Below are 27,181 nucleotides of genomic sequence, written 5' to 3'. Positions count from 1 at the left end.
GTGAGAAAAACAGCTTATTTTCACAGGATAGGAAATGATATGTGAAACAGAATTAATTAAAAAACCCAGGTGTCCTATGATAGAGATATAAAATTCATTAAGAAAATAATTTTCAAGGCTTTTGAGGTGATGCAAGCTTTGACTAGACTTCATTAAAGGTGGTTTTCTGTCTTTTTTTTTTTTTAGGGCCACATCCGCAGCATATGGAGGTTCCCAGGCTAGGGGTCCAATCAGAACTACAGCTGCTGGCCTGTACCACAGCCACAGCAACTAGAGATCTGTGGCTGACGTCACAGCTCACCACAACACCAGATCCTTAACCCACTGAGTAAGGCTGGGGATGGAACCTGCGTCCTCATGGATGCTGGTCAGATTCATTTCACTGAGCCATGACATGAACTCCTAAATGTGGTTTTTAATCATGTTGCCCTGTAAGTCTTATCAGATTAGCATGTTAGAGTCCTTTGTTATAATTTAAAGCATGGTGTTTGGTCAATTGACTGAAGCACAACAGTTGAACTCATCACTGACCACCTTTCATAAAGGGGCAAGAAAAACCAGCATCTCCATTGCCCTCTAAGCGTTGCTCACGAGAGTAGCACTTTTGGCACTGATCAGAAGTCTTCCAAGTGGCCGAGGTCTGTAGAATGGCACAGTATGGACAGTGTGATGCTGATAGCAGTGATCCTACTGAGCCAAATTTGCTGGTTCACCTAGAAAACTGATGAAAGACTAAGAACTGACTTAAGTTTAACCAGACAGGAAAAAATTTATACTTATCCACGAGTAACACCAGAACGGCACTTTGGAAATGAACCCGCCTTCGGCCGTTTCTTCTTTGTCTTACTTTTCTTCTGCTTTTTCTCAGTCTTACTTTTGCGTGGCTTCTGTTTCTTGTTTTCCTCTTTATACCATGGGCCCCAGACTCCTCCGTTGAGCCGAGGGTTACTTCTGGGGTCCTTAGGGGGATACCTGACGGGCACCGCGGTTTTATTGAACTGGGAGAGTCTCCGGAGGAGCTGCTTCACGACTCCGGGATATCTGTTAGAAAGGTCCACTCTTTCGTAAGGGTCAGCTGTGATGTTGAACAGCCACACACTTTTGCCAGTTGACAAGGTAATCCTTTCGTTGTGCCACCGGTTCGGCCCCAGGTTGCTGAAAGACTGAGGGGGCACCCAGTCACTGTACCCGGGGTTCCCTGTGAGCAGTTTCCAGTGCTGCACTCTGATAGCTGACTGGATGGCAGTGTTCCAGATCCCATAGCCTGCTGCCCAGGAGCCATTCTTGGCCTTGGTATAAATGGGGTCAATGTTGTGCAAAATGTCCACTCGAGGAGAACGAAGGCCTTCACTTATGGTCTCCCAGACGTCATAGCCATCCAGTTGAATGTCCTCATCAATCTGTCCCTCAGCCAGTGAAATCAGAGTGGGGTACCAGTCAGTGATGTGCACGAGCTCCTTACACACCGTTCCCTTGTTTTTCAGAAGTGGGCTGTGCACAAAGCCAACAGCCCGGATCCCCCCTTCCCAGTAGGTTCCTTTGCTACCTCTGAGAGGCCAGTTACTTCCTCCTGCCGTGGGCTGGCCACCATTATCGGAAGAGTATATGATAATGCTGTTGTTATAGAAACCATACATCTTTAGAGCTAGGGTCACATTGTTGATTGCTTCGTCTAAGCAGGAAAGCATGGCAGCGTACCTGCGCCTGTTTATGTTGATAATCGATCTGTAGTGTTCAAAATACCTGCCAGGGGCTTGCAGTGGAGAGTGCACAGCTTGATAGGCAATATATAAAAATATAGGCCTTTTGGGGTCATGGGAAGCTAAGATTTGCTGCACCCTCTGAGTATACATCTGTGTGGAGTATATGCCATTGTCGTAGTCCCAGGCAGCATTTTCATTTTCATACAAGTCATAGCCACACATCCCAGGACTGTCACATTTGTAGTGTGTATAATAATCGCCACTTCCCAAGAGGGAACCAAAAAAAGTATCAAATCCTCTCTTGGTAGGCATACATTCTTTTCTATAAAAACCCAAGTGCCATTTTCCAACCATATGTGTTGAATATCCAACCTCTTTCAGCTTCTGAGGTAGGGTTGCATTGTCCAGAGGTAAGCAGTTGGGCTGGGTAGGCCTTATGATAGAATGTTGAAGTCCGGTATGTATCTGATACCTTGACAAAAGAGTAAAAATGTGTCAGTGCAGGATAGAAGAGAGATTCTACCCCAAACAATGATTCTTAAGTGAAACAATGTTTCTATGAAGAGGACTTTTACCCCAGTAAAGTATAACCAATTTACTATTTCTACTGTTGACCCAAAAGCCCTACCCTAATTAGCCGCACATTTAACATTTGAAATGCATTTCACTTTAAATTTGTACTCTTGAAACTAAGATTTCACCACTTTTCTCAAAGTCTTTTAAAGTTGTTATAAGAGAATTAATTTAAATAAACTTTAATTTTTTAATTGGTTGTATGACATGGAAAACTAACATGATGAAAGAAAGGATATAAATTTCACAGTGTTTATAACTGAGCAGGATCCTGTTAGACCTTCTAGAGTTATGAATCCTCCTCCTGCTATGTCCTCTGCCTGCCCGTTACATGTAGAAAAACCTTAGCCTTTCAAGTTCCAAAGAGTAAATTTAATCAGAGAAGTGAGAAAGGGCAGAAACAAAGAAAATAGCCAAGCAAGACCAAATAAAGATGTTGAATCCTGGTTACATTACTCACCGTCAGCCAATCAGAAGAATGTCCATGAGCTGATACACACCCAACAATGCTCTCTCTCACCCTTTCTTTAAAAACTTTTCCCTGAGGAGTTTCTGCTGTGGCACAGTGGGTTAAGAACCTGACTGCAGCAGTGGTGCAGGTTTCATCCCTGGGCCAGCCCAGTGGGTTAAAGGATTAGGCATCAAACACAGCTGTGGCTTGGATTCAATTCCTGGCCTGGAAGCTTCCATATACCACGGATACAGCCATAAAAACAAAACAAAACAAAAACTTTTTCCTGAGAGTTTGGAGTCTTTTGAGCATTAGCTGTCTGGACTCCTTGCTTGGGACCCTGCAATAAATGCTGCCCCTTCTTTCACCACAACCCAGTGACTACACACAGATGAGTGGACTCACATTTGGCTTGGTAACATGTGCTGTTGTTGCTATTGTTGTTTTTGGTCTAAGGACCACACATAGGCTCCTAAATTATTTCCTAAAACAATTTATTTCAACCTGATTTGGAACTACCAAAAATATATGCAAAAATTATTAAAAAAAATCTGTTTGATTGTCAAAACCTGTTAGATCTCTGTGATGAAAGACTATTTCTGACTCACAATATACTGTTGTTGAAAAGCCATCTTAGAGTAAATGTTACAGTGCGAAGGATTACATTTTCCCAAAAACAGCAAGAAATGAATCCTTTCATGTTTCCCCCAGTGTCTCCTTTTTAAGAAAATTACATTCACTTACAAAATAGTCTAAGAAAACACGGCAACTCCCTATACATTAAAATTCAGTGGATATTAATTTCTAGCATTGTTCTCTTCCCAAGAATATTCTGCCATGGGCTTTTTTTCCTAGAGAATGGTTATTACCACATAAGTGTATGAATTTTAGACTGGGTCAAGATGTGCCTATTAGTTTATGCTATTTAAATAGTGATTGATTCTACAGTTACTATGTAATTTCAAAGAGATTTTTAAAAAAGGAAATTTAGAGATTCTGAGAAAGTGAAGTTTACAGACAGCATTAGCGTGAAAGTAAAAATATCCTTGGAATCAAATTACAAAGGAATATTGAATTCAAAAGCAATTTTTTTCCCAATAGACTGAAACTGAAAAGCCAATGTGTTACACATGCCTTGGGTGAATAGTTCAATTTATTTTTAGATGTTCAAACGACAGTATAATGCAACTGTGAGTTCTTTAAAAGTGTCAATGGCAATACCACGCTGATGGTTTTTGAAGCTATAGGGATGTCCAGTTACTAATACAATGTAGGGTTCATATGGGCCCTGTCTATTCTGCTGATCATTTTTAGCTGTCAAAATTCACAATTAACACAGCTATGATAATTTAAAATGTAATAAACTCCCAAAGAAATAAGCTTTTCATAAGCATTATTTAGCACTAAATTCATAGTGTTATTGTTCTTGACAATTTTTTATCCAGTTCAGGATCCAAAACATATTCACTTGTGAAACCACTAATTTTTGTATAAGTACCTGATAAAATGATAACACCTATACAATAAAAATTGAGGGTATTTAAAAAGTAGAAATCTGTATGGGAAGAACTTTGAGAAGGATTTGTGGGAATGGGTTATTAGCTAACTAGCTATCTTATGCAGAAAATGTACTCTGCCAGATACCTATTCAAGTCATTGAACTGCTCACCAACTGAAGTCTTTCTAATTAAACTGGGCGTTTTTTGCACCTAGTACTAAAGGCAAAGGGAATTTAGGCTTTTTAAAAGTGTAAAATACAGTAGATGTTCACATAAAAAAAAGAGTAGGAAAGAAGACTGCTGCTTACAGAAGATGGTACAATTAGCAGATAAATAAGGGAGTTCAGAGCTATTAATCAACTGTGTGGTTTCTGTCTTCTCCAGAGAGTAGAATGGTTTTCATACTGGAAAATTTAGAATCAACAACATAAAGATTTGGCAACAGTTCCTAAAAGAAGAGAACTTTCAGGGCAGCTCCTGCTTAAATGAATTCAAGCCTCTGGGGCCAAAAGGGAGGGAGCAGGAAGTAGAATTGGAAGTAAGAGTTAAGGGTACAGGTTTTGGGGTCACATAGATCTGGGTTTGTATTTGCTTCAATGCTTATTACTTGGGTTACTTTGGGCAGTACTTGGCCCCTCTGATCCTCTGTTTCATCATCTGTAAAACAGGGATAATAATACATATTGAGTTGCTGTAGCGTTGAAAGAAAGCACAAGGTCTGGTAAGGAGACTAGCTTCAGTAAATGATAGGTTTTACTGTTTTATCCTAGTGTTCTGAATGACAGGTTACTAATACGTTTCTTCAAAGTTTTATAATTTATAGGCCTTCTTTCACATGCATTATATTTAGTCCTCATTACAACAGTGAGAAGGAGGATTTTTTATCTTCATTTTACAGATAGAAGAAAAAAGATATAGAGGTGTTCCTCCAAGTCTCCCAATCTGCCCTGCCAGGCTGTGAAATACGCTCCTGAACAACAAGGCCTAGGACTAGTCTCTAGTCTCTTTAACAGTTAATTTCAGTCCTTCATGAAAAATCAAGGAGCAGAAGAAAGATACTGTCTTGAGAAGTGAATCTGTTCTAACTTTCTAATTAAAGATAAGAAAGACTGGAGCTCCCACTGTGGTACAGTGAGTTAAGGATCTTGTGTTGTCTCTGTGGCAACACAGATTCAACCCCTGGCCCAAAGTAGTGGGTTAAGGATCTGGCATTGCTGCAGCTGTGGTGTAGGTCACAGGTGCAGCTTGGCTTCAGTCCCTGGCCCAGGAACTTCCATATGCTGTGGTGCAGCCAAAGAACAAACAGAGATAAGAAGGATTTATAAACCAAATAGTGTGTGTTATGCTGATCCCAGAAACATTTGAAAAGTCCTGTCAAGTTAGCTTTGCTTGTTTGTTTGTTTAAATATCAGAATTAGAAAAATCACTTAAGAAAATGATAGGCATTTGAAAAGCCTGCCTATGATTATTTTCTTATAAAATGGAGAATCAACTATATGACAGCCCTGTATATTTGTGATAAGAATAACAGTCTTGCACTTTCATACCAGTCAACTGCATACAGAAAATTTTCATTTTTCATGATCTTCTCTGGCTTCCACAACTGTGTGGTGCAGGCAGGGAGGTGGGGGGGGGTGTTCCATTTATTAGTTCCATCTAACAACAGTAACAACAACAAAAGGACATAAATTCAGAGTGATTTAGTGGCTTACCAAGTTTTCTAGCTGTTAAGTCTTGAGTTCTACATAGGAATACAGATTTTTGGCTTTGGAGACTTTTTCATTGTACACTCATAGCTAGCTGGATAGCTGGATCCATGTAAAGTCTGGATTAATTTAGTTGCATTCATTCTCAATATATATTCATTTCATCAGTTAAGCAATATTACCGAGAGTATAATGTGTGCCAGGAATTAAGGTTTTGTTTTGTTTCTCCTCTTGCCCTCAGAGATGCTCTATTACTAAGTGGCTTGTAAGTTAAGACACTTCTAGCAATGGGGGTCACCTGAAGGTGTGAATTCTCTGAACCTCGGGATCAGATGGAGACAGTGCTGTCAGTCATGGAGAACAATACTGGGTGCTAACAAATTTTTTTCTTTCAGGAAGGAGATCTAGGGAAGATCTTGGTAGAGTTTTTGGCTTGTCAATAACATTGACTTAGCAGCAGCAACTAGCTGGAAGGTCAATCAGATAATTCTTCAAAATAAACTACAAAATACTATATTAGTTAATATTAACTGATTAGCTGGTTGAGAATCCCTGGTTTGGAAGATAGTTCCTGGAGCAGCACAATTGGGCCCTTTCTTTGCCTTCAACTCATTATTATTATCTATGACTTGAATAAAGGTATGTAAAATATGATTATTACCTAGGAGGAATAGTTTAAAATGGCATAATGAAGATTTAGAGTCATCTAGATGATCTAAAATGTTATTGAAACAAAGACAATGAGTACACAATGAAATTTAAGGAAGAAACTAAGAAATACATAGAAATTTAAGGAAAGGCTTAAAGATTGAAGGGACTATGTCAAAAAGATGTACAAACCTGAATTAGGGGGCTCTTAACGGGTCAAATCTGGGACAATGGAAGCATCAAAATAGATAGTGGTAGTAATAAATTATACCCACTGAACAAAATAGGAGACCTCCTGGGTCCAAACTAATGTAAGTAAACAATACAAGTTTGATATGCAATAGACTGATACAGTCTCAAAGTACCTCTAATACTTACTAATTTTATATATGGAAAAGAGTAACTGCACAATGGAAGTGCTTGAAAAAGACCATATTAATCAGTGATCAAAGATAACAACATCAGTAACTGGGACAAACCAACATCATGTGCCACCAGACAGGGTGCAACGAGAACACAGCATTGTTCCCACATGCATAATCTGAATCTAACCCTCAGTAAACATCAGGCAAAACCAAACAGAGAGACATTCTACAAAATAACCAGCCTAAAATCTTCAAAAGTATCAAGATTATATAAGTCAAAGAAGGTCTGAGGAACTCTTCCAGTTTGAAAAATACTAAGGAGACATGATAAGTAAATGCAATATATGATTCTGAATTGGAACCGTTATAGCAATAAAATACATATTTAGAGAACTGGCAAAACTTAAATGGGGTTTGAAGATTAAATGGGAATAATAATGTTCTCTTTTTGTCTTTGATAGTTGCTTTACTGCTAATGTAAGAAAGTATCTTTGTAGGATATAGACACTAAAGTATTGCAGATGATGGGCCATCAGCCTGGCAAATAATTTTCATACGGTTCAGAAAAGAAATGTCACCTGTGTTCTCCTTAGCTGTTTTTGATTTTTTTTTGTAAGTACAAGATGGTTTCAAAGATAATCTAAATATGATAAATGAAAGGCATTATATGACAGTTAAAAAATCAATTGTTTATATGTTAGTTATATAAGAATATGTATATGGATGTGGGAAGTTGGATCAGACTATCAACTTTTTTTTTTGTCTTTTTAGGGCCACACTTGCTGCATATGGAGGTTCCCAGTCTAAGGGTCCAATTGGAGCTGTTGCTGCCATCCTACGCCAGAGCCACAGCAACGCCAGATCCGAGCTGCATCTGCAACCTACAGCACAGCTCACAGCAATGCTAAATCGTTAACCCACTGAGCAAGGCCAGGGATGGAACCCACAACCTCATGGTTCCTAGTCGGATTCGTTTCCACTGTGCCACTATGGGAACTCCCAGACTACCAACTTAATAAACAAAAAGAAAAATGAGAGCTAAAATATATACACTGTCCTGTACTAATTTATAAACATTATAGAAATGTACACAAAACAGAAATTAAAAGATAAAAAGAAATATAAAGAGAATTTCTGGTATTTCTTCTTGCATTCTAATGAGTTATCCTGTGTTTCCCTAGGCTCTCAGGACTACAATTATATGATTTATTTTATTTTTAATTTTTAAAAAAATTGAAGTATAGTTGATTTACAATGTTGTGCCAATTTCTTCTGTACTGCAAAGCAACCCATTCTCATACACACACACACACATTTTCCATCATGGTCTATCCCAGGAGGGCAGATATACCTCCCTTTGCTATACAGTACTACTTTGTTGTTCATCCTTTCTAAATGTAATAGTTTGCATTGGCTAACCCCAAACTTTCCGTCCATCCCTCTCCTTCCCCTCTCCCACTTGGCAACCACAAGTCTATTCTGTGAGTCTACTGTCCGTGAGTGTGCTTCTGTTTTGTAGACAGGTTCATTTGTGCCATATTTTAGACAAATGTTGACAGTCAAAAGTGAGATGGGTGACAGTAAGGATGAGAGAAGAGGATTAGATTATAAAGTGGAGCAACTGACAGGATTGCAGGACTATTCCTAAGGAGCATGGGACAGAAGAATGTTGAGAATGAGTCCAAAATGTCTGGTCTGGGTGACTGGCTGAAAGGAGGTTTCTTGCACTAATTTAAGAAATATAGGTTCCCATCATGGCACAGTGGTTAATGAGTCTGACTAGGAACCATGAGGTTGTGGGTTCGATCCCTGGCCTTGCTCAGTGGGTTAAGGATCTGTGGTGTGGGTCGCAGACGTGGCTTGGATCCTGCATTGCTGTGGCTGTGGTGTAGGCCCGTGGCTACAGCTCCGATTAGACTCCTACCCTGGGAACCTCCATATGCCATGGGAGTGGCTCAAGAAATGGCAAAAAGACAAAAACCAAACAGAAATACAGGAAGAGGAACAGGAATGAATGGGAAGATGATGAATCCTGCTCTGTATTAAGCTAGAGACACTTGTAAGAAATCCATCTGGAGGTGCACAGGATGAAATAACATAAAGGTTTGAGACTCATTAGCATATAGGTGGTCTATGAATTTACAGAGCACATGACACTACCTAAAGAGAGAATGGAGACTGAGGACCAAGGAAATACCATCACTTAGAAGAAAAGCAAGGCACTCTAGTGAAATCAGTCTGAGATTAAACAGCCACTGGGTGAACTAGAGTAGCAAAGAGGAGTTATACAGAGTCTCATGCATCTGATACTGTAGAGGACCCAAAGAAGCTGAGAAGTGAACAGCATCAACTGGATTTCATAAGTGACCTGACAAATTACTTTGGTAGAATGGTGTGGGAAGAAGCCCAGATTTTTGTGAGTTGAGACATGATTGGAAAGTGAAAATGTATAGATGGTGAACATAGATTACTTCAAGACTATAGATGGAAAAAGAAAAAAAAAAGAATACGGTGGGGTTCTAAGTGCTGATATAGAGAAGTGCTGATGATGTATTGCTGGGTGCAAGAAAGATCTGGCTATGGCAGAGTATCTTACTGTATTATTACCTTTCTATAATAAAAAAGTGTAAGTTCCATGAGGGCAGGGACTATCCACTGCATCACCTAAAACAATACTTGTTTCATAACAGGAAATCAATAAGTACTTTTGAATGAATGAATGCAAGTATATGTGTATTTACTGAGAGAGAAAGAGAAAGACAAAAATGTAAAGATATTCACCAAATTGTTAGACATGATTATTTCCAAGGGGATGACAATTGTGGGAGAAGAGGAAGCTTTAACTTTCTGTTACATAAATTTATATATGAATGAAATTTAGATGAATGGTTTCAAAATAACCAGCTTATTCTACTCAGACAAATTATCGATATAGGAAGAATTGTGCCAAAGTAATTTTCAATTTAAAATGAAAAACAAAATCTAAATGCCAATTGAATGGAAAAACTCATTCATCTCATCAAGGACTGTTCTTCCTAGTAAGGACATCTACTTTAGACCAGAAGAGAGGGGATGGAATGAACTAAATGAATTCTAAAATTATCCCCCAGAAGCCTGAGAAAATGCCCCTTTCACTAAATAAGCAAAAGGACAACCTGTGACACAAATTAAAAAATTTTTGCCTTTGATGGTCTTTGCTGGTCATCAGAGCCTGCTGTTCATCCTTGCAATTGCCTTGCTCATACACAATATGTTAACATTTACAATATCAAAAGTTTTTGCTACATTGCTTACAGTTTTCCTGGTCTCATTAAAAATGTGGCTGCAAATCACATGGTACATGATTTCTTTCTGAAAACTTTCTTTTTAATCTCATCTATAATAGTGTATGAATTCTTGGTAGTTTCCATCAAAAAAATAAGTTAAGCCCCTAACTGGAGGGACTTCTCCCTGACCCCCTTTTTCAATGTTCTCTTTGGAATTATGCCTTTAGAAGACCCCATACTTTCTACACTCCATTATTTAAAAAAAAAATAAAGCTTAATACATAAAGACTACCAAACATCTATCTAAATGAATGTTAGCTTATATAATTAATGGATTCCTTATCGGTAACATTTACTAGGGTAAAATTGAGGAAAGAACTCCAGAAGTGCATTTAAAATGATTTAACATAACAGAGACTTTTTCAAGGACACATCATTCCATAAAGCAAAACGTACTGCTTCTGTCAAAATAAACTTCTATTTTTCTGTTTTAACTACCACCACAGAGTATTATCAAATCAATTTTTTAAAACTTTATCTCCATTCTAAACCAAAAATGCACTTAGAGGTGTAGAACAGAGAGTAGCTTAAATATTAAACCACATTTCATGTTGCCAACTTTGCCCTGGTGACAGAATCTATTAAGGAAAATATCCTGGAAGAAGATCAAGATGACGGAGGAGGAAGACCGGATTCACCTTCTCCTACAAACACCTCAAAAAAACACATCTACATGTAAAACAATTCACACAGAATATCTACTGAATGCTGGCAGAAGAATTTAAGCCTCCAAAAAGGGCAAGAAACTCTTGACTTAACTGGGTAGAGCAAAAGAAAAAAAGAGATACAGAAAAGGAATCAGGACAATGGGACTAGCATTCCTGAGAGGGAGTTGCCCTAGAAAAAAGGAACCCACACCCTGGGAAGCCACCTAACTGACAGGGAGATCAGCCCAGACAGAGGGACCTCAAAGTCACTGAGAAAAGAGCAGTAGCTGGACTGAGGAGGGCAAAATAGAGTGAGAGCCACACAGATCATCTGTACCACTGCCCCAGACACCACAGCCTGAGATGCTTGGGCAGGGGCTGGGTGCTGAGACTCAGGCTCCAGAGGTCAGTTCCCAGGAGAGGACTAGGGTTGGCTGTGTGGGGACAGCCTGAGGGGCTGAGGAACAGGGTGCCCTGGGCATGGGAGCAGTACGCCACAGCAGAGGGAAGTGAGAGGACGTCTGGGCCTGCAGGAGAAGCAAGGTGCCACTGCTGGAGAGGGCGAGAGGAGGAGTGGCGGACCACCATAGGAATCTCCCTGTGCACACGCATGGGCTCTTAGAGCGAGGAAGCTCTGGCGCAGGCTATGGGTGGCAAGAAGCCACTTGCTCAGGCTATAGGAGACCAGATGCTTCTTTGCAGGCTACGGGTGGCTGGGCACCTCTTGTGTGGGTTAAGGGCAGAGGGGAGCTAAGTGTGACATGGTGTCTCTTGAGTGATCTACAGGTGGCAGGGATGGCCTGTGGTGGTCATCTTGGAAGCCAGAGGGAGGTGTGGCCTGCCACCACTGGGGGTCTGTCTGTGGGCTCCACATGTGGTCCCAGTCACCTCAGGGGTCAGCAAAAAAAAGAAAAGAGGCCACTGCAACCAAGCACAACATGTTGTGCTTGCCCCCCTGGGAACACACCTGCACTGATGCTGCCACTTCCAAATGCTCTCTGGGCAGAGCCCACATGCTTGATCATTGCCCCCTCCCAGGACCCTGAAACTAGGAAGCGCTTGTGCAGCACCTCCTGCATGGGCTAAGCGGGATGCTTCTTGCATGGTCTGCAGGTGGCAGGGGCAAACCACCGCAGTCATCTCTGACTCCAGAGCAGGGCACGGCCTACTGCCACTTGGGGTCCGTGAACAGTCACCACTTGTGGCCCCAATCACCTAAAGAGCACCACAGAGGAGGGCACTACAACCAAACACCACTTGTTGTTCCTCTCGAACCCCTGGGAGCACACTGGCTCTGCTGCTGCTACTGACGAACCCTCTCGGCAGCTCCCATAAGCTTGATCACTGTCACTTCCCAGGACCCTGCAACTATGACCAGCCTGTGCAGTACCTCTTGCATGGGTTAAGCAGGATGGGGTGCTTCTTGCATGGTCTACAGGTGCGGGGGAAAACCACTGCAGTTATCTCTGACTCCAGAGGAGGGCATGGCCCACCAACACTAGGGGTCTGCGAACAGGCACCACTTGTGACCCCAATCACCTCAGAGGAGGGCATTGCGATCAACCACTACCTGTTGTTGCTCTCACGCCCCTGGGAACTCACACACCCTGCTGCTGCTACTGCCAAATGCTCTAGGGACTTCTGCCTGAGGCTCATTATCACTTCCTAGGGGCTGCAACTAGGAGTAGCCTGTGCCACCTTCCTGCAGGTCCTTGATGCTGTTAAGAGCCCAGCAACCAGGCACTGACTACCTTACCCATTGCCTCATTCTCCCTGGAAACACCCTCAGCCTGGGGATAACAGCCTGCTCACACTGAAGAAAGAGACAGCAAATATCCAGACTCCCACACCAAAAATAAATAGTAACCCCCCACAAAATCCAAAGGGGTGCTCTTGCATAGAAGTAGCCCCCCAAGACTACAGTTTGGCTTGCTTAAACTCATAGAAAAACATAAACAAGATGAAGACACTCAGGAACCATTCCCAGTTAAAAGAACAGGAGAATTCACCTGAAGCAGCAAAAAATAAAACAGACCTCTGCAGTCTGATAGACACTGAGTTCAAAAGGGAGATAGTGAAAATACTGAAGGAATTAAGGCAGAATATCAAGGAATTAAGGCAGAATATCAAGGAATTAAAAGCAGATATGAACAGTAATGCGGATTCCTTTAGGAAGGAACTAGAGAATATAAGGAAGATGGAGTTCCTGTTGTGGCTCAGTGGTTAATGAATCTGACTAGGAACCATGAGGTTGTGAGTTCGATCCCTGGACTCTCTCAGTGGGTTAAGGATCCGGCATTGCCGTGAGCTGTGGTGCAGGTCGCAGATGCGGCTCGGATCCTATGTTGCTGTGACTCTGGTTTAGGCTGGCAGCTACAGCACTGAAAGCATTCCTACCTGGGAACCTCCATATGCTGTGGGTGCAGCCCTAGAAAAGACAAAAAAAAAAAAAAAAGAAAAGAAAATATAAGAAGGAACATAGAAAAATTAGAAAATTCATTTGCAGAGATGCAAACTGAGTTAAAGGCACTAAAGAGCATAATGAATAATGCAGAGGAACAAATTAGTGACTTGTAAGATAGAATAATAGAAATCACCCAATCGGGACAGCAGACAGAAAACCAAATAAAAAAGCATGAAAGCAATATAAGAAATCTATGGAATAATGTAAAGTCAGCCAATCTATGCACAATAGGAATTCCAGAAGGAGAAGAAAAAGAAAAGGGGATTGAAAATATATTTGGGAGTTCCCGTTGTGGCGCAGCAGAAACAAATCCGACTAGGAACCAAGAGGTTGCAGGTTCAATCCCTGGCCTTGCTCAGTGGGTTAAGGATCTGGCGTTGCTATGAGCTGTGGTGTAGGTCGTGGACACAGCTCGGATTTGGCATTGCTGTGGCTCTGACATAGGCCGGCAGCTGTAGCTCTGATTAGACCCCTTGCCTGGGAACCTCCATATGCCATGGATGCAGCCCTGAAAAGACAAAAGACAATTATGTCTGAAAACTTTCCAAATCTAAAGGAAACTAATATCAAGATACAGGAAGCACAGAAGGCCCCAAACAAGTGGAATCCAAATAGGACCACACCAAGACATATAATAAAAGTGGCAAAAGTTAAAGAGAGGATTCTAAAGGCAGCAAGATAAAAGCATAGTGTTAATTATAAGGGAACCCCCATAAGGCTATCAGCTGATTTCTCTACAGAAACACTACAGGCCAGAAGAAGAGTGGCAAGATATATTCCAAGTTCTAAAAGGAAAAAATTGCAGCCTAGAATACTCTATCCAGCAAGAATATCATTTAAAATAGAAGGGGAAATAAAGAATTTCCCCAACAAACAAAAGCTAAAAGAGTACAGCAATACTAAACTCATTCTAAAAGAAATACTGAAAGGGCTTCTCTAAATAAAAAATGAAGTGAGAAGAAATAAGATGGAGGAAAACACAACTGGAAAGCAGTCACTTAAATAAGCCAGCCTACAGATCTAAAAGTGGAAAGAAAAACAAAAAAAACAAAAAAAAACTACTGTAAAAGTGATGATAAACACAAGGAAAGGCCAAGGACAAACATGAAGATGCTAAAAAAGGACTTCAAAATCATAGAATGTGGGGAAGGAAAGTAAGAAAATTGAGACTCTTTTTTTTTTTTTTTTAATAATGTGTTTGAGCCTATATGACTATCAGGTTAAAGCAAGGAGATATAGGAGGGGGTTAACATATTTAAAAAACAGGCCAACCACAAAACCAAACCAAACATTACACTCACATTACACTCACAAAAACTTAAAAGTACACAAGTATAAAATAAATCATCCAACCAAAAAAAGAAAGGAGAAACCTACAATCAACTGGAAACAAGGTTTAAAAGGGCAATAAATACATATTTATCAATAATTACCTTAAATGTCAATGGACTGAATGCTCCCATCAAAAGACACTGAGTGGCAGATTGGATAAAAAGCAAAAAGCAAAAAGCTGTCCACAGGAGACTCACCTTAGGGCAAAGGACACACATAGATTGAAAGTGAGGGGAGGGGAAAAGATATTTCATGTCAATGGACAAGACAGGAAAGCAAGAGTTGCAATACTCATATCAGACAAAATAGACTTTAAAATGAAGGCCAGAAAGAAAGACAAAGAAGGACGCTATTTGATGGTAAAAGGATCCATTCAAGAAGAGGACATTACAATCATCAATATATATGCCCCAACATATAAGAGCACCCAGATACCTACAACAAATACTAACAGACATAAAAGGAGAAATCGATGGGAATACAATCATAGTAGGAGACTTTAATACCCCACTCACATCAATGGCCAGATCCTCTAGACAGAAAATCAATAAGGCACCAACTGACATGCATTAAATAATTTCTTTCCCAAAAGATAAATTCATGGACTTCTATCTGTGACTTTGACCTTCTATTGGTGCCTTTTCTAAATCCTAACAGTGGCAACCACTGAGTCTGTCCTAAGGATATATATATATACACATATATATATAAATATATATACACATATATATACACACATATATATAAATAGTTCTATATATATGTATATACAACTATTTATAATAGCTTAGGATTTATCATTAAAATGGTAATATTAATAAGCAATTAGTGCTGGCAGATAAGAATGTGGAATTGATATTTTATATTCTGAGGTGCTGAACTTATAAGTACTTAAATAAAATGAACTTAGCAAATATAAGGAGATCCCTTGTCCTAATCATTATTATAGTTCATCTTTATTCTACCCCATGTACAACAACATGGTTACAACTGCCTTAATTTTACATAGTAATTCTTTTTTCATTCAGCTTTCTCCTTTGTGTAGAAAAATAACCAGAGTATTCATTAAATTATTCTCAAGAGGATTCTGTATGTTTGAAATATTTCATAGTGATAATAATTTTAAAAACTGGAAATAAAAAAGAAAAATAAATATGCCTGAAGATCCCTCCACAGGATTTATTTTTCATTTCTGGCTAGGATTATACGAACTAAACATAGAAAACATATTATAAATTAGGAAATTTTATACAAATGCTAGTTATAACTATTTATTTCTGTATTGTCTTTCTTGTGTGCCCTTCCTGTTCATCATCTCTTCAACTCCACATCCTTCTCCTACTGCTCTGTTGTGTGCAAGTGATGAAACTAAAACCAGGGCAAAACACGACAACATTAGTTGGGACTAGTGAATTAGTGTCTTGCTCACTGTCTTTCTTCCTGGCAGTTGGACTGGAATTTCCAATTGTCAAACTGAAGTTTTCATCGTGCAACCCCCCTGTCCGCCCCTCCCCCATTTTGCCTGATGAATGCGTCAGTTCCTTTAAACATCTATGGAAGCCATGAGCTGTAGTGTAGGTTGCAGATGCGGCTGGGATCCTGCATTGCTGTGGCTGTGGCCCAGGCCAGCAGCTGTAGCTCCAATTCGATCCCTAGCCTGGGAACCTCCATATGCCGTGGGTAGGGCCCTAAAAAAAAAACCAAAAAAATCTATGGAAGAATGCAAAGAAATAATTCACACTGACCTATAGGGACACCCAGGTTACTTGCCAATTACTCAACTTTACTTTTACAAGATAAATGTTCTGAATGAAGACAGTTTGTAAAAAGAAAGATAGGTGTCAAATCTACAGGAATACTCATGGTATGCTGAGTTATAACGACTTGTAAATAAACACCAACTGCTCTTTTTGTTGCTTGATCATACTGTCCAGTATTAATATATGCATCCTGATATATTTTAGAAGTAGAGATAAACTTGTTCCCCAAGGTTTCTTTGGAGTACTTTAATATCGGTCTACCAGAGGAAAGATCTGATAGATAAATCTCAGCTGGGATATATTCCATTTAATTTTTTTCTTCGTCTTTACTCATACTGTAACAGACAGGTTTCCAAAACACCACAGGGATACTGCATCTATGACTTAGGGAAAGCACACTCATTACTGATCTTAGGTTTCTCAGCTGACTGTATCCTGGAAAGCTCCCAGAAAGAACCATTAAGATTCACAGTAAAAATCGTTCTTGAAGTTGTTGCTTTTCCTACTGCCCGTTACCTGCTTTCCTATACTATTAGGAAGAATCATGTGTCCTATTAAGCTATTCCTGTCAAATCCTTTAAAAATTCGTGTTATTACATCTGAAACTGTCATTCCCATATTCTTGAAATTCTGCAATCCTGAAAAGCTGTTAAGCATTGTTTTAGTTGTATTTCTCCTAGAATCCAAAACACAGATTCTCAAAATTATCTTAATGGTATTTTATAGTAATATAAGGGAAAGTACATGCAAACATTATTGATTAGCTAACTATTATATTCAGAAGCTGTATTAATGTAGTTCTTAGATGTCATATTCAGAAAAGTTATACTACAAATAAGTTAACAAAAACAGATCACTCGTGACAATATAATTGGAGGCATACTAAAGGGATAATAAGTGATTTGGAAGACTTTGTGATCTTCCTTTGGAATTTACCAATATATTATCAGGGTGTTCAATATGTCATGTGCTTATCAATAACTTTGCAATTCTATTATTTGTCCTTGTCATTAGGTTTACTTTACTTTGAATTTACTATCCTGTAAAACAACAGAGTTGAGGACTAAAATGGCAAGTTCACTTCTGAGGATCTTTATGCATCAATTTCCTCATTTCCATTTTTATGCCTCAGTTTACTCAGTCACCCCAGTAACCTCGAAATGAGGTTAACAGTAGCACTTTGCTCATTTAGTTATTGTGAGCATTAAACGAGCTTATACATGCAAAGTCCTTAAAAGAGCATCCAGCACATAGAAACATAATAGAAACAATTACAGAGTTGTCAGAGTTTTGGCAGACATAACACATTTCCCAACCTTTGGATGTGGTCTGGTTTCATCCAACAATAAGTAAGAATCTCTAACTACCACTCAACAAATTTTGGTGTTGTTATCAAGAAGAGTACCCACATGTATCTGAAAAGATGACTCAAACACATCTTCCCTTTCCAAAAACAGACCTAAGCTAAATTTTATTATCACACTTCAAACAGAACAAAGAAAATCCAATTATCTTCCATTAAACTGGCCATTAAAGAGAATGGAAAAATTGAAAATGCTACTCTTCTCACTTTTTAAAAAGAACATATAGTCATAAAAATATCTTGCTTATGTTAACATGTAATTGGTTTGCTATTTTTAAATGAATTAATAAATACTTTTAGAAGCGCTCAGTTTTAATTTCTATTACGGTAAAAACCAATACTTTTAACTCATATAATCAAAAGCTTTTTGGAGTCCTTGGTGATTTTTGAGAGTACAAAAGAGTCCTGAGGTCAAAAAGTCTGAGAACCACTGATGTCTTTGTAGTCTCTAAATTATTCTAGGATTAAAAATTTCTGAATAGATATATCAATCATTACCAAACTAAATAATATGGAAGTTATTTTGTAGTAAAAAGAACATGAGATTAGGAGTAAGAAGCCCAATATTCAATCCATTATTAACTCTCTAGCAAAATAAGAAAAATTGTTTTTTAAAGCCCACTGTTCAGTGCAACACTATTTACAGCAGCCAAGACATGGAAGCAACCTAAATGTTCATCAACAGAGGAATGGATAAAGAAGATGTGGTACATATGTACATATTATATATATATATAAAATATATATAATGGAATATTACTCAGCCATAAAAAGAATGAAATAATGACATTTGCAGCAACATGGATGGAACTAGAAATTATGACACTAAGTGAACTTACACAATGAAAGACAAACATCATATGATGTCACTTACATGTGGAGTTTTTATAAAGGATACAAATGAACTTATTTACAGAACAGAAACAGACTCACAGATTTTGAAATACTTAATGGTTAATGAAGAGGACAGGTGGGGAGGTGGGAGGGATGGACTGAGGGTTTGGGATTGGCATATGCAAACTGAGGTGCATAGAACGATTAGCCACCAGGGACCTACTGTATAGCACATGGAGAACTCTATCCACTATTCTGTAATAATCTACATGGGAAAAGAATCTGAGAGAATGGATATGTGTATATGTACGACTGGGTCACTTTGCTGTACAGCAGAAATTATCACAGCCTTGTAAATTGACTATACTTAAATAAAACTTTAAAAAAATAATGTAAAAATAGTATGCCAGTTCTGGCAGAATTCAGGTCACTAGCGAAAATTTTCTATATTGCTTCCTTCAACTTCTGGAATAGTCAACTTTGGTTTTAACACTGGGGAGTTCCCATTGTGGTGTAGTGGAAATGAATCTGATTAGTAACCATGAGGTTATGGATTCAATCCCTGGCCTTGCTCAGGGGGTTAAGGATCCAGTGTGGCCATGAGCTGTAGTGTAGGTTGCAGACATGGCTCAGATTCCACATTGCTGTGGCTATGGTATAGGCTGGCAGCTACAGCTCCGATTCGACTCCTAGCCTGAGAACCTCCATATGCTGCAGGTACAGCCCTAAAAAGAAAAAAAAAATAGATGCAAACTATTGCCTTTGGGAGGGATAAGCAATGAGATCCTGCTGTACAGCACTGGGAACTGTATCTAGTCACTCATAATGGAGCATTATGAAAGATAATGTGAGAAAAAGGATGTATATATGTATGTGTGACTGGATCTCTTTGCTATACTGTAGAAAACTGACAGAACACTGTAAACCAGCTATATAATGGAAAACATAAAAATCATTTTAAAAAATCAAAAAAAAAAAAAGAAAAAAGAAAAAAAAAGTATCTGGGTTGCACTGAAGCTGAGAGATGTATTTTCCTAGATGAGAAGATGAGATTCAGCTAAGATCAAGGACTCAGCTGTAGGAAAATGTGATCATGAGACTGGGAACCCCTAGCAATTAACAGAAATGTTTGGGACACTACTGGGCTTCCCACAAGGTATGGGTGAAGGAGATGAAATCGATTTTAGGTAAATGAAACCTCAAAGGTAAAGCTGAGTGATAACAAATAGACATTACCTAAGGTAAATCAATTTTCCATGTATCCACATCTGCTTCTTCAAAATGGAACAATAAAATAATTACTTCAGAGGGTTATTAAAGACATCAAAATGAGTTAAGGTAAGTAAAATGTCTATGTAAACTATAAGGTGGTAAACAAATGGTTATTGTTGATCTTGTTAAAGTCACAAGCAGAAACCTGGATCTGTCATCAGAACACATAGCTTTCAGGTCATGCTCCATCATTTGGATCCATCACTTACTCCTCCTAAACATAATTTTACCCTCCCGTATGAGGAGCAGGGACATGTTTGATGCTTGTGGGCTTTGGGAAAGGGTAGTTTGTGAGGTGGAGAGCTAGAGAGATGGAAGAAACTGTTGTTATGCAACATGATTCCACATTTTCAGAAAAGTAAGTAATGCCTTAGAAAAGTATTGTGACTCTTATAGAGAAAAGAGGGGGCAGGACTCCATAGTTCAGTGTGACTAGAGGAGGAAGCTGGAGGATGTGCAGATGCAGGAATGTAGCCCAAGAAAGGCAAAGAAATTATAAGAATTGCCTTGGCCAGCCCAGGCTATGGAAGAGGGCTGTAGATCATGGTTAAAGAAATCGCTGCTCAAACTGACATCTCACTTTCACTTAATATGGTCACGATTGTAATATATGCCTTTCTCAAGTTGTTGTAAAAGTTAATTAAGATAATATGTATAAAGCCCCTTTAATAAAGAACCAAGTACTATACAAGTTTAGTAATCAATACTAAGTAAGATAGGAGCAAAACAGAGACCTGTAGATCTCTCTTATAGCCACAATCTGGCTGTTGAAATAGTTTTGTATCTAAGAGGAATCAAGCTTTGTAAAGTGAGTATTGTCATATTTTATTAAAGATTTCTAGTAGGAACTAGAAACAGGCTATTCCATGGAAAGGAAGTTCTTCCTTCCGTGAAATGAACACTTTGTTCTAAACCCCTTTGATTTGAATAAAAGAGAAAGTAACTTGATCTTCCTTTGTATAAAGCTAACAGCTAGTTTCTGAAAGTTAGAAAAATTAATACTACCCTTCTGCCAAAGACCATAATTATTCTCCAGCTCTTCTAACAGAGTAGTATAGTGTGGATGGAAAGGCTTCCACAGAATGTTTACGTTTATGTGAATGTTCAAATCTCATAAAATAACTCTCCAGAAAAGTGTCCAGTAGCTCTTAGGTACAGGTGAGCAGATTTAAAGTACACATTCATAGGGAGTTCTCATTGTGGCTCACTGGTTAATGAATCTGACTAGGAACCATGAGGCTGAGGGTTCAATCCCTGGCCTTGCTCAGTGGGTTAAGGATCCCACATTGCCCTAAGCTATGGTGTAGGTCACAGACGCAGCTTGGATCTGGCATTGCTGTGGCTCTGGCACAGGCTGGCGGCTACAGCTCTGGTTAGACTCCTAGCCTGGGACCCTCCATATGCCATGGGTGCAGCCCTAGAAAAGACCAAAAAAAAAAAAAGTACACATTCATAAAACAAGGTAACAAACATAAAAATTATCCAGGATCACTTCCCAAAATCTCTGAACACTACCGATTCACCTGCAGAAACAGGTTAGAATAACGACTGGAGATATACTTCAAGAAGTATACTAGTCAACATCAGGAAAACTCTTCTAAAAAACTGTGAAATTTATTATATAAAATAAGGAGTCTGGAATTAGAGAGTCTCCATGGCTTTTCTGTTCTAACATTCTATGAATAAGTAATTTTCACCAGCAATTAGAAGCTGAAAAAGGGACTGAATTCTCCTAAAATAAAAACTTTTAGGAGAGAAATCTTAAGAATCCAGAGGCCCATGTCTCTCCAGAGCCACAGACTTAGCATCAAAGTCCACATCAAATCTAAGTCCATGTGGGAACATGAGTATGATGACGGCCTGTTTTGAATGCCTACAGTGAGAAAGTCAATCTACATTTAATATACGTTATCACCTTTTAGAATAAGAATGAAGTTTTAATTTTTTTGAATAGCCATGAGGTCCAGGATAACATAAATGTCACATTCTCATTCTTCAATAATTTAATCTGGGTCACTGACAAGCTTTAGAAAGTATTTGCTAAAAAGCAATGGCACCAATAATAACATCCTGGAGCATTAAAGCAGGGGTTACTGAATGAAACGGAATGGCTGGATTCTGTGGACATTGTATAGAGTTGAATTTTATTCATCAAAGAGAGAGAACAGAATATTGCATAAAACTCTTAGAAATGGTTGTACAGATACACATTTTTAAATGATCATAACTGAAACCATTAGAAAACCAGAGTGGAGAAAGGAAAAATATAAGCTTTAAACTTTGAGTCATCTTTGTTTAAAGTAAAAAGAAACTATAGAAAACCATGGTATTTGATGACAAGGCTTGAGAGAAAAGAATCTTGTTGACACTAGTGCTTTGCAATTTCCATAAGTGGTGCTAAGTATTACTCATTCCAGTAACAAAAGGAAGAGAACAAAAAACTGGGCTGTTAAGGAGACTGGGGGGTTGGGAGGTATGTGCAAAGGACTTAGGGATGATTCTTTTAGTTTATACACATTCTTTTTATTATCTCTAATGATAATTCCTCTGTTTAATATTTACTGAGAGGCGGAAGGAGGTTCTCAGAGCTATTCACCTGCAACTACAAAATTTCTTTAATCTACCAGCAAAGTAACTTTTAACCAAAAAGCTAGGTTAACCACAATGCTGATTAAACAGGCTTGCTCATCTAGGCTGTAAACAAAGCCACCAGCTAAGTGATTTTTAACCCATTATTCCAGGAGTAATTTCACCACACTTGTATTAATTAAACTCACCACACACAGGCATAGTTTCTCTTCTTAGAAAGCCACAGTCACTATGAGTCCAACTTTCCAAATTGCAAACTGCTAAAATAAAGCCTACTTCCAGTAGTTTCTAACCCAAATGCAACATAAAATGTCATCTTCTACAACAGCCACACAGCCTGGTGGGCAGCAACCACGAATGGGGTGCCTTAGCAAAAACTTGAGGTGGACAATGAGTCTAAACAAATAGGCAAATATCAATGAATTCTCAGGGAGATGGGATTAAGATGGAAGAATAGAAGGACTGGAGCACAACTTCTCTCCTAAAAACAACAAAATTTACAACCAAATGCTGAGCAATCTTCAACCAAATGGACCAGAAACTTTCAAAAAGATACACTACTCCAGAAGACAAAGTGGAGGCCACAACAAGAGGTAGGAGAGGCAATTATGTGATATAAGCAACCTCATACCTCCCTGGTGGGAAGCACTACACACTGGAAAGTAATTGTATCACAGAGACTCACCTACAGGAGTGACAGCTCTGAGCCCCACATCAAACCCCCTCACATGGGGATGTGGCAATGGGAGAAAGAGCCCCTGGAGCATCTGGCATTGAAGGCCAGTGGGGCTTGTGCACAGGAGCTCCACAGCACTGGGGGAAAGGGAGACCCCATTCTTGGAAGGCACACACAGACTTGTGCACTGGGTCCCAGGGCAAAGCAGGGTCTTTGTGGGAATCTGGATCGGGCCTGGCTATGGTTCTTGGAGGACTTCCTGGGAAAGCATGGGTGAATGTGGCTTGTCATGGGGGAAGGACATTGGAAGCAGAGCTCTTGGGAATCTTCATCAGCATGCATTTTTATGGAGGTGGCCATTTTGGGAAAATCTGGCCCCATTCATCAGTGCTGAGAAGCCTCAGGCCAAAAAACAATCCAGGTGGGATCACAGCCCCACCCATAAGTAAACAGGCTGCCTAAAGACCCCCCCCCCCGCCCCGGCCCACGGCCCACAGCAGCCTCTAATCTCACCCAGAGACAAAGCCCTACCCACCAGAGGGATAGGAATCAGCTCTACCTACCAGTGGGCAGGCATCAGTCCCTCCCATTAGGAAGCCTTCAGCAAGCCCCCATACCAACTTCAGCCACAAGGGGGGAAGACACCAGAAGTAAGAGAGGCTATAACTCTATTGCCTGTAAAAAGGTCACCACACCAAAAACCTATAAAAGTGAAAAGACAGAGAACTATAACTCAGATGAGGGAGAAAGAAAAAAGCCCAGAAAAACAGTTAAGTGATCAGGAGATCCTCAGCCTCCAGGAAAAAGACATTACACTGTTGATGCTAAAGATGATGGAAGACATTGGAAATAAACTGGAGGCAAAGACAGATAATTTACAGGAATCACTGAGCAAAGAGATACAAGATATAAAACTTAAGCAACAAGAGATGCAAAATACAATAACTGAAATAAAAAATTCATTAGAAGCATTCAACAGCAGAATACAGGAGGCAGAAGAACAAATAAGTGAGGTGGAGGATAAATTAGTGGAAATGACAGATGCAGAACAGAAAAGAGAAAAAAGATTGAAAACAAATCAAGAGAGTCTCAGAGAACTCTGGGACAACCTTAAATGCACCAACATCCGTATTATAGGAGTGCCAGAAGGAGAAGAGAGAGAGAAAGAGACAGAAAAAAATATTTGAAGAGATAATATCTGAAAACTTGCCTAACATGGGAAAGGAACACACTCACTCAAATCCAAGAATCACAATGAGTACCATATAAAATAAACCCAAGGAGGAACACCCCAAGACTCATATTAATCAAACTGACCAAAATTAAAGACAAAGAGAAGATATTGAAAACAGTTAGGGAAAATAAACAAATAACATATAAGGGAACCCCAATAAGGTTATTGGTAGATTTTTCAGCAGAAACTCTGCAGGCCAGAAGGGAGTGGCATGATATATTTAACGTGATGAAAGGATAAAACCTCCAAACAAATTTACTTTACCCAGCAAGGCTCTCACTCAGATTTGAAGGAGAAATCAAAAGCTTCACAGATAAGCAAAAGCTAAGAGAATTCAGCAACACTAAACCAGCTTTACAACAAATACTAAAGGAACTTCTCTAGGCAGAAAAGAAAAAGTCACAACCAGAAACAAAAATACTACAAATGACAAGGCTCGCCAGTAAATGTATATATATATATAGTAAAGATATGAAATCATCCATGCATAATTATGCTACCAAAATCAGAAATTGTGAGAAGAGGAGGGTACAAATACAGGACACTGGAGATGCACTTGCAATTAAGAGACCAACAACTTAAAACAATCTTGTTTATACATATATATAGACTCTTACATCAAAACTTCACAATAATTGCAAACCAAAAATCTACAATTGATACACAAACAAATAAGAAAAATCAACTCAAATACAACACTAAAGATAGTCATCAAACCACAAGAGGAGAGAACAAAAGAAGGGAAGAAAAAAAGAGCAACGAAAACAAATCCAAAGCAATTAATAAAATGGCAATAAGAACATACACATCAATAATTACCTTAAATGTTAATGGACTAAATGCCCCAACCAAAAGACACAGACTGGCTGAATGGATACAAAAACAAGACCCATATATATGCTGACTTCAAGAGACCCATTTCACTTCTGGGGACACATACAAATTGAAAGTGAGAGGATGGAAGAAAATATTTCATGCAAACGGGGATCAAAAGAAAGCTGAAGTAGCAATACTCATATCAGACAAAATAGACTTTAAAATGAAGAATATTTTAAGGGACAAGGAAGGTCACTACCCAATGATCAAAGGATCAATCCAAGAAGAAGACATAACAATTTTAAATACCTATGCACCCAACATAGGTTCACCATAATATAAAAGGAAACTGCTAACAACCTTAAAAGAACATATTGACAATAACACAATAATAGTGGGGGACTTTAACACCCCACTTACAGCAATGGACAGATCATCCAGACAGAAAATCAATAAGGAAACACAGGCCCTGAATGTAGCATTAGACCAGATGGACTTAATAGATATTTATAGGACATTCCATCCAAAAGCAACAGAATACACATTCTTCTCAAGTGCACATGGAACATTCTCTAAGATTGATCATATACTGGGCTACAAATCCAACCTCAGTAACTTTAAGAAAATTGAAATCATATCAAGCATCTTTTCTGACCACAACGCTGTATGACTGGAAATCAACAAACAAGAAAAAAAAAACTGCAAAAAACATAAACACGTGGAGACTAAACAACACGCTACTAAACAACAAATGGATCACTGAAGAAATCAAAGAGGAAATTAAAAAATACTTAGAAGCAAAGGACAACAAAGATACAACACTCCAAAACCTATGGGATGCAGCAAAAGCTGTCCTAAGAGGAAAAGTTATAGCAATACAAGCCCACCTCAGGAAACAAGAAAAAGCTCAAATAAACAAGCTAACCTTATATCTAAAGCAGCTAGAGAGAGAACACAGAAGACCTAAAGTTGTCAAGAGGAAAGAAATCATAAAGATCAGAGCAGAAATCAATGAAATAGAAACAGAAAACCACAGAAAAGATCAATGAAACGAAAAGCTGGTTCTTTGAAAAGATTAACAAAATTGATAAACCCTTAGCCAGACTTATCAAGAAAAAAAAGAGAGAAGACTCAAATCAGTAAAATTAGAAATGAAAAAGGAGAAGGAACAACGGACATCACAGAAATACAAAGGATCATAAGAGACTACTGTATGCAACTATATACCAATAAAACGGAAAACCTAGAAGAAATGGACAAATTCTTAGAAAAGTACAATCTTCCAAGACTAAACCAAGATGAAATAGAAAAGATGAACGGACCAATCACAACTACTGAAGTTGAAACTGTGATTAAAAAACTTCCAACAAACAAAAGTCCAGGACCAAATGGCTTCACAGGCGAATTCTATCAAACATTTAGAGAAAAGCTAACATCTACCCTTCTGAAACTATTCCAAAAGATCACAGAGGAAGGAACACTCCCAACCTCATTCTATGAGGCCACCATCACCCTGATACCAAAACCAGACAAAGATACCACAAAAAAAGAAAACTATAGGCCAGTTTCACTGATGAACATCTATGCAAAAATCCTCAACAAAATCGTAGCAAACCACATACAACAGTACATTAAAAAGATTGTACATCATGATCAAGTGGGATTTATCCCAGGGATGCAAGATTTCTTCAATATCTGCAAATCAATCAATGTGATATACCACATTAACGAACTGAAGAATAAAACCCATATGATCCTCTCAATAGATGCAGAAAAAGCCTTTGACAAAATCCAATGCCCATTTCTGATAAAAACCCTTCAGAAAGTGGGCAAAGAGGAAACCCACCTCAACTTAATAAAGGCCATATATGACAAATCCACAAGCTAACATCATTCTCAATGGTGAAAAGCTGAAAGAATTCC

General features: G+C 38.9%; 1 protein-coding gene across 4 annotated transcripts in view; it reads right to left on the bottom strand.

Moving 5' to 3' along the window:
• Positions 1–353: 353 nt before the first annotated feature.
• The window catches only part of ARSJ (arylsulfatase family member J), a 96,594-nt gene continuing 69,766 nt past the window's right edge, over positions 354–27,181 (bottom strand). For 3 of the 4 annotated variants that reach the window (XM_047799114.1, XM_047799116.1, XM_047799115.1), the window contains one exon: positions 354–2,175. In XM_047799114.1, the coding sequence (XP_047655070.1) occupies positions 777–2,175 (1,399 nt within the window). In that variant the 3' untranslated portion in view covers positions 354–776. Of the gene's footprint in view, positions 2,176–5,773; positions 5,850–27,181 lie in introns of those variants that run through there. The other variant, XM_047799117.1, reaches the window with a different exon arrangement.

The sequence above is a fragment of the Phacochoerus africanus genome, chromosome 10 (assembly GCF_016906955.1).
Source record: "Phacochoerus africanus isolate WHEZ1 chromosome 10, ROS_Pafr_v1, whole genome shotgun sequence".
Lineage (NCBI taxonomy): Eukaryota > Metazoa > Chordata > Mammalia > Artiodactyla > Suidae > Phacochoerus > Phacochoerus africanus.
This window is presented reverse-complemented; position numbering and strand designations above follow the sequence as displayed.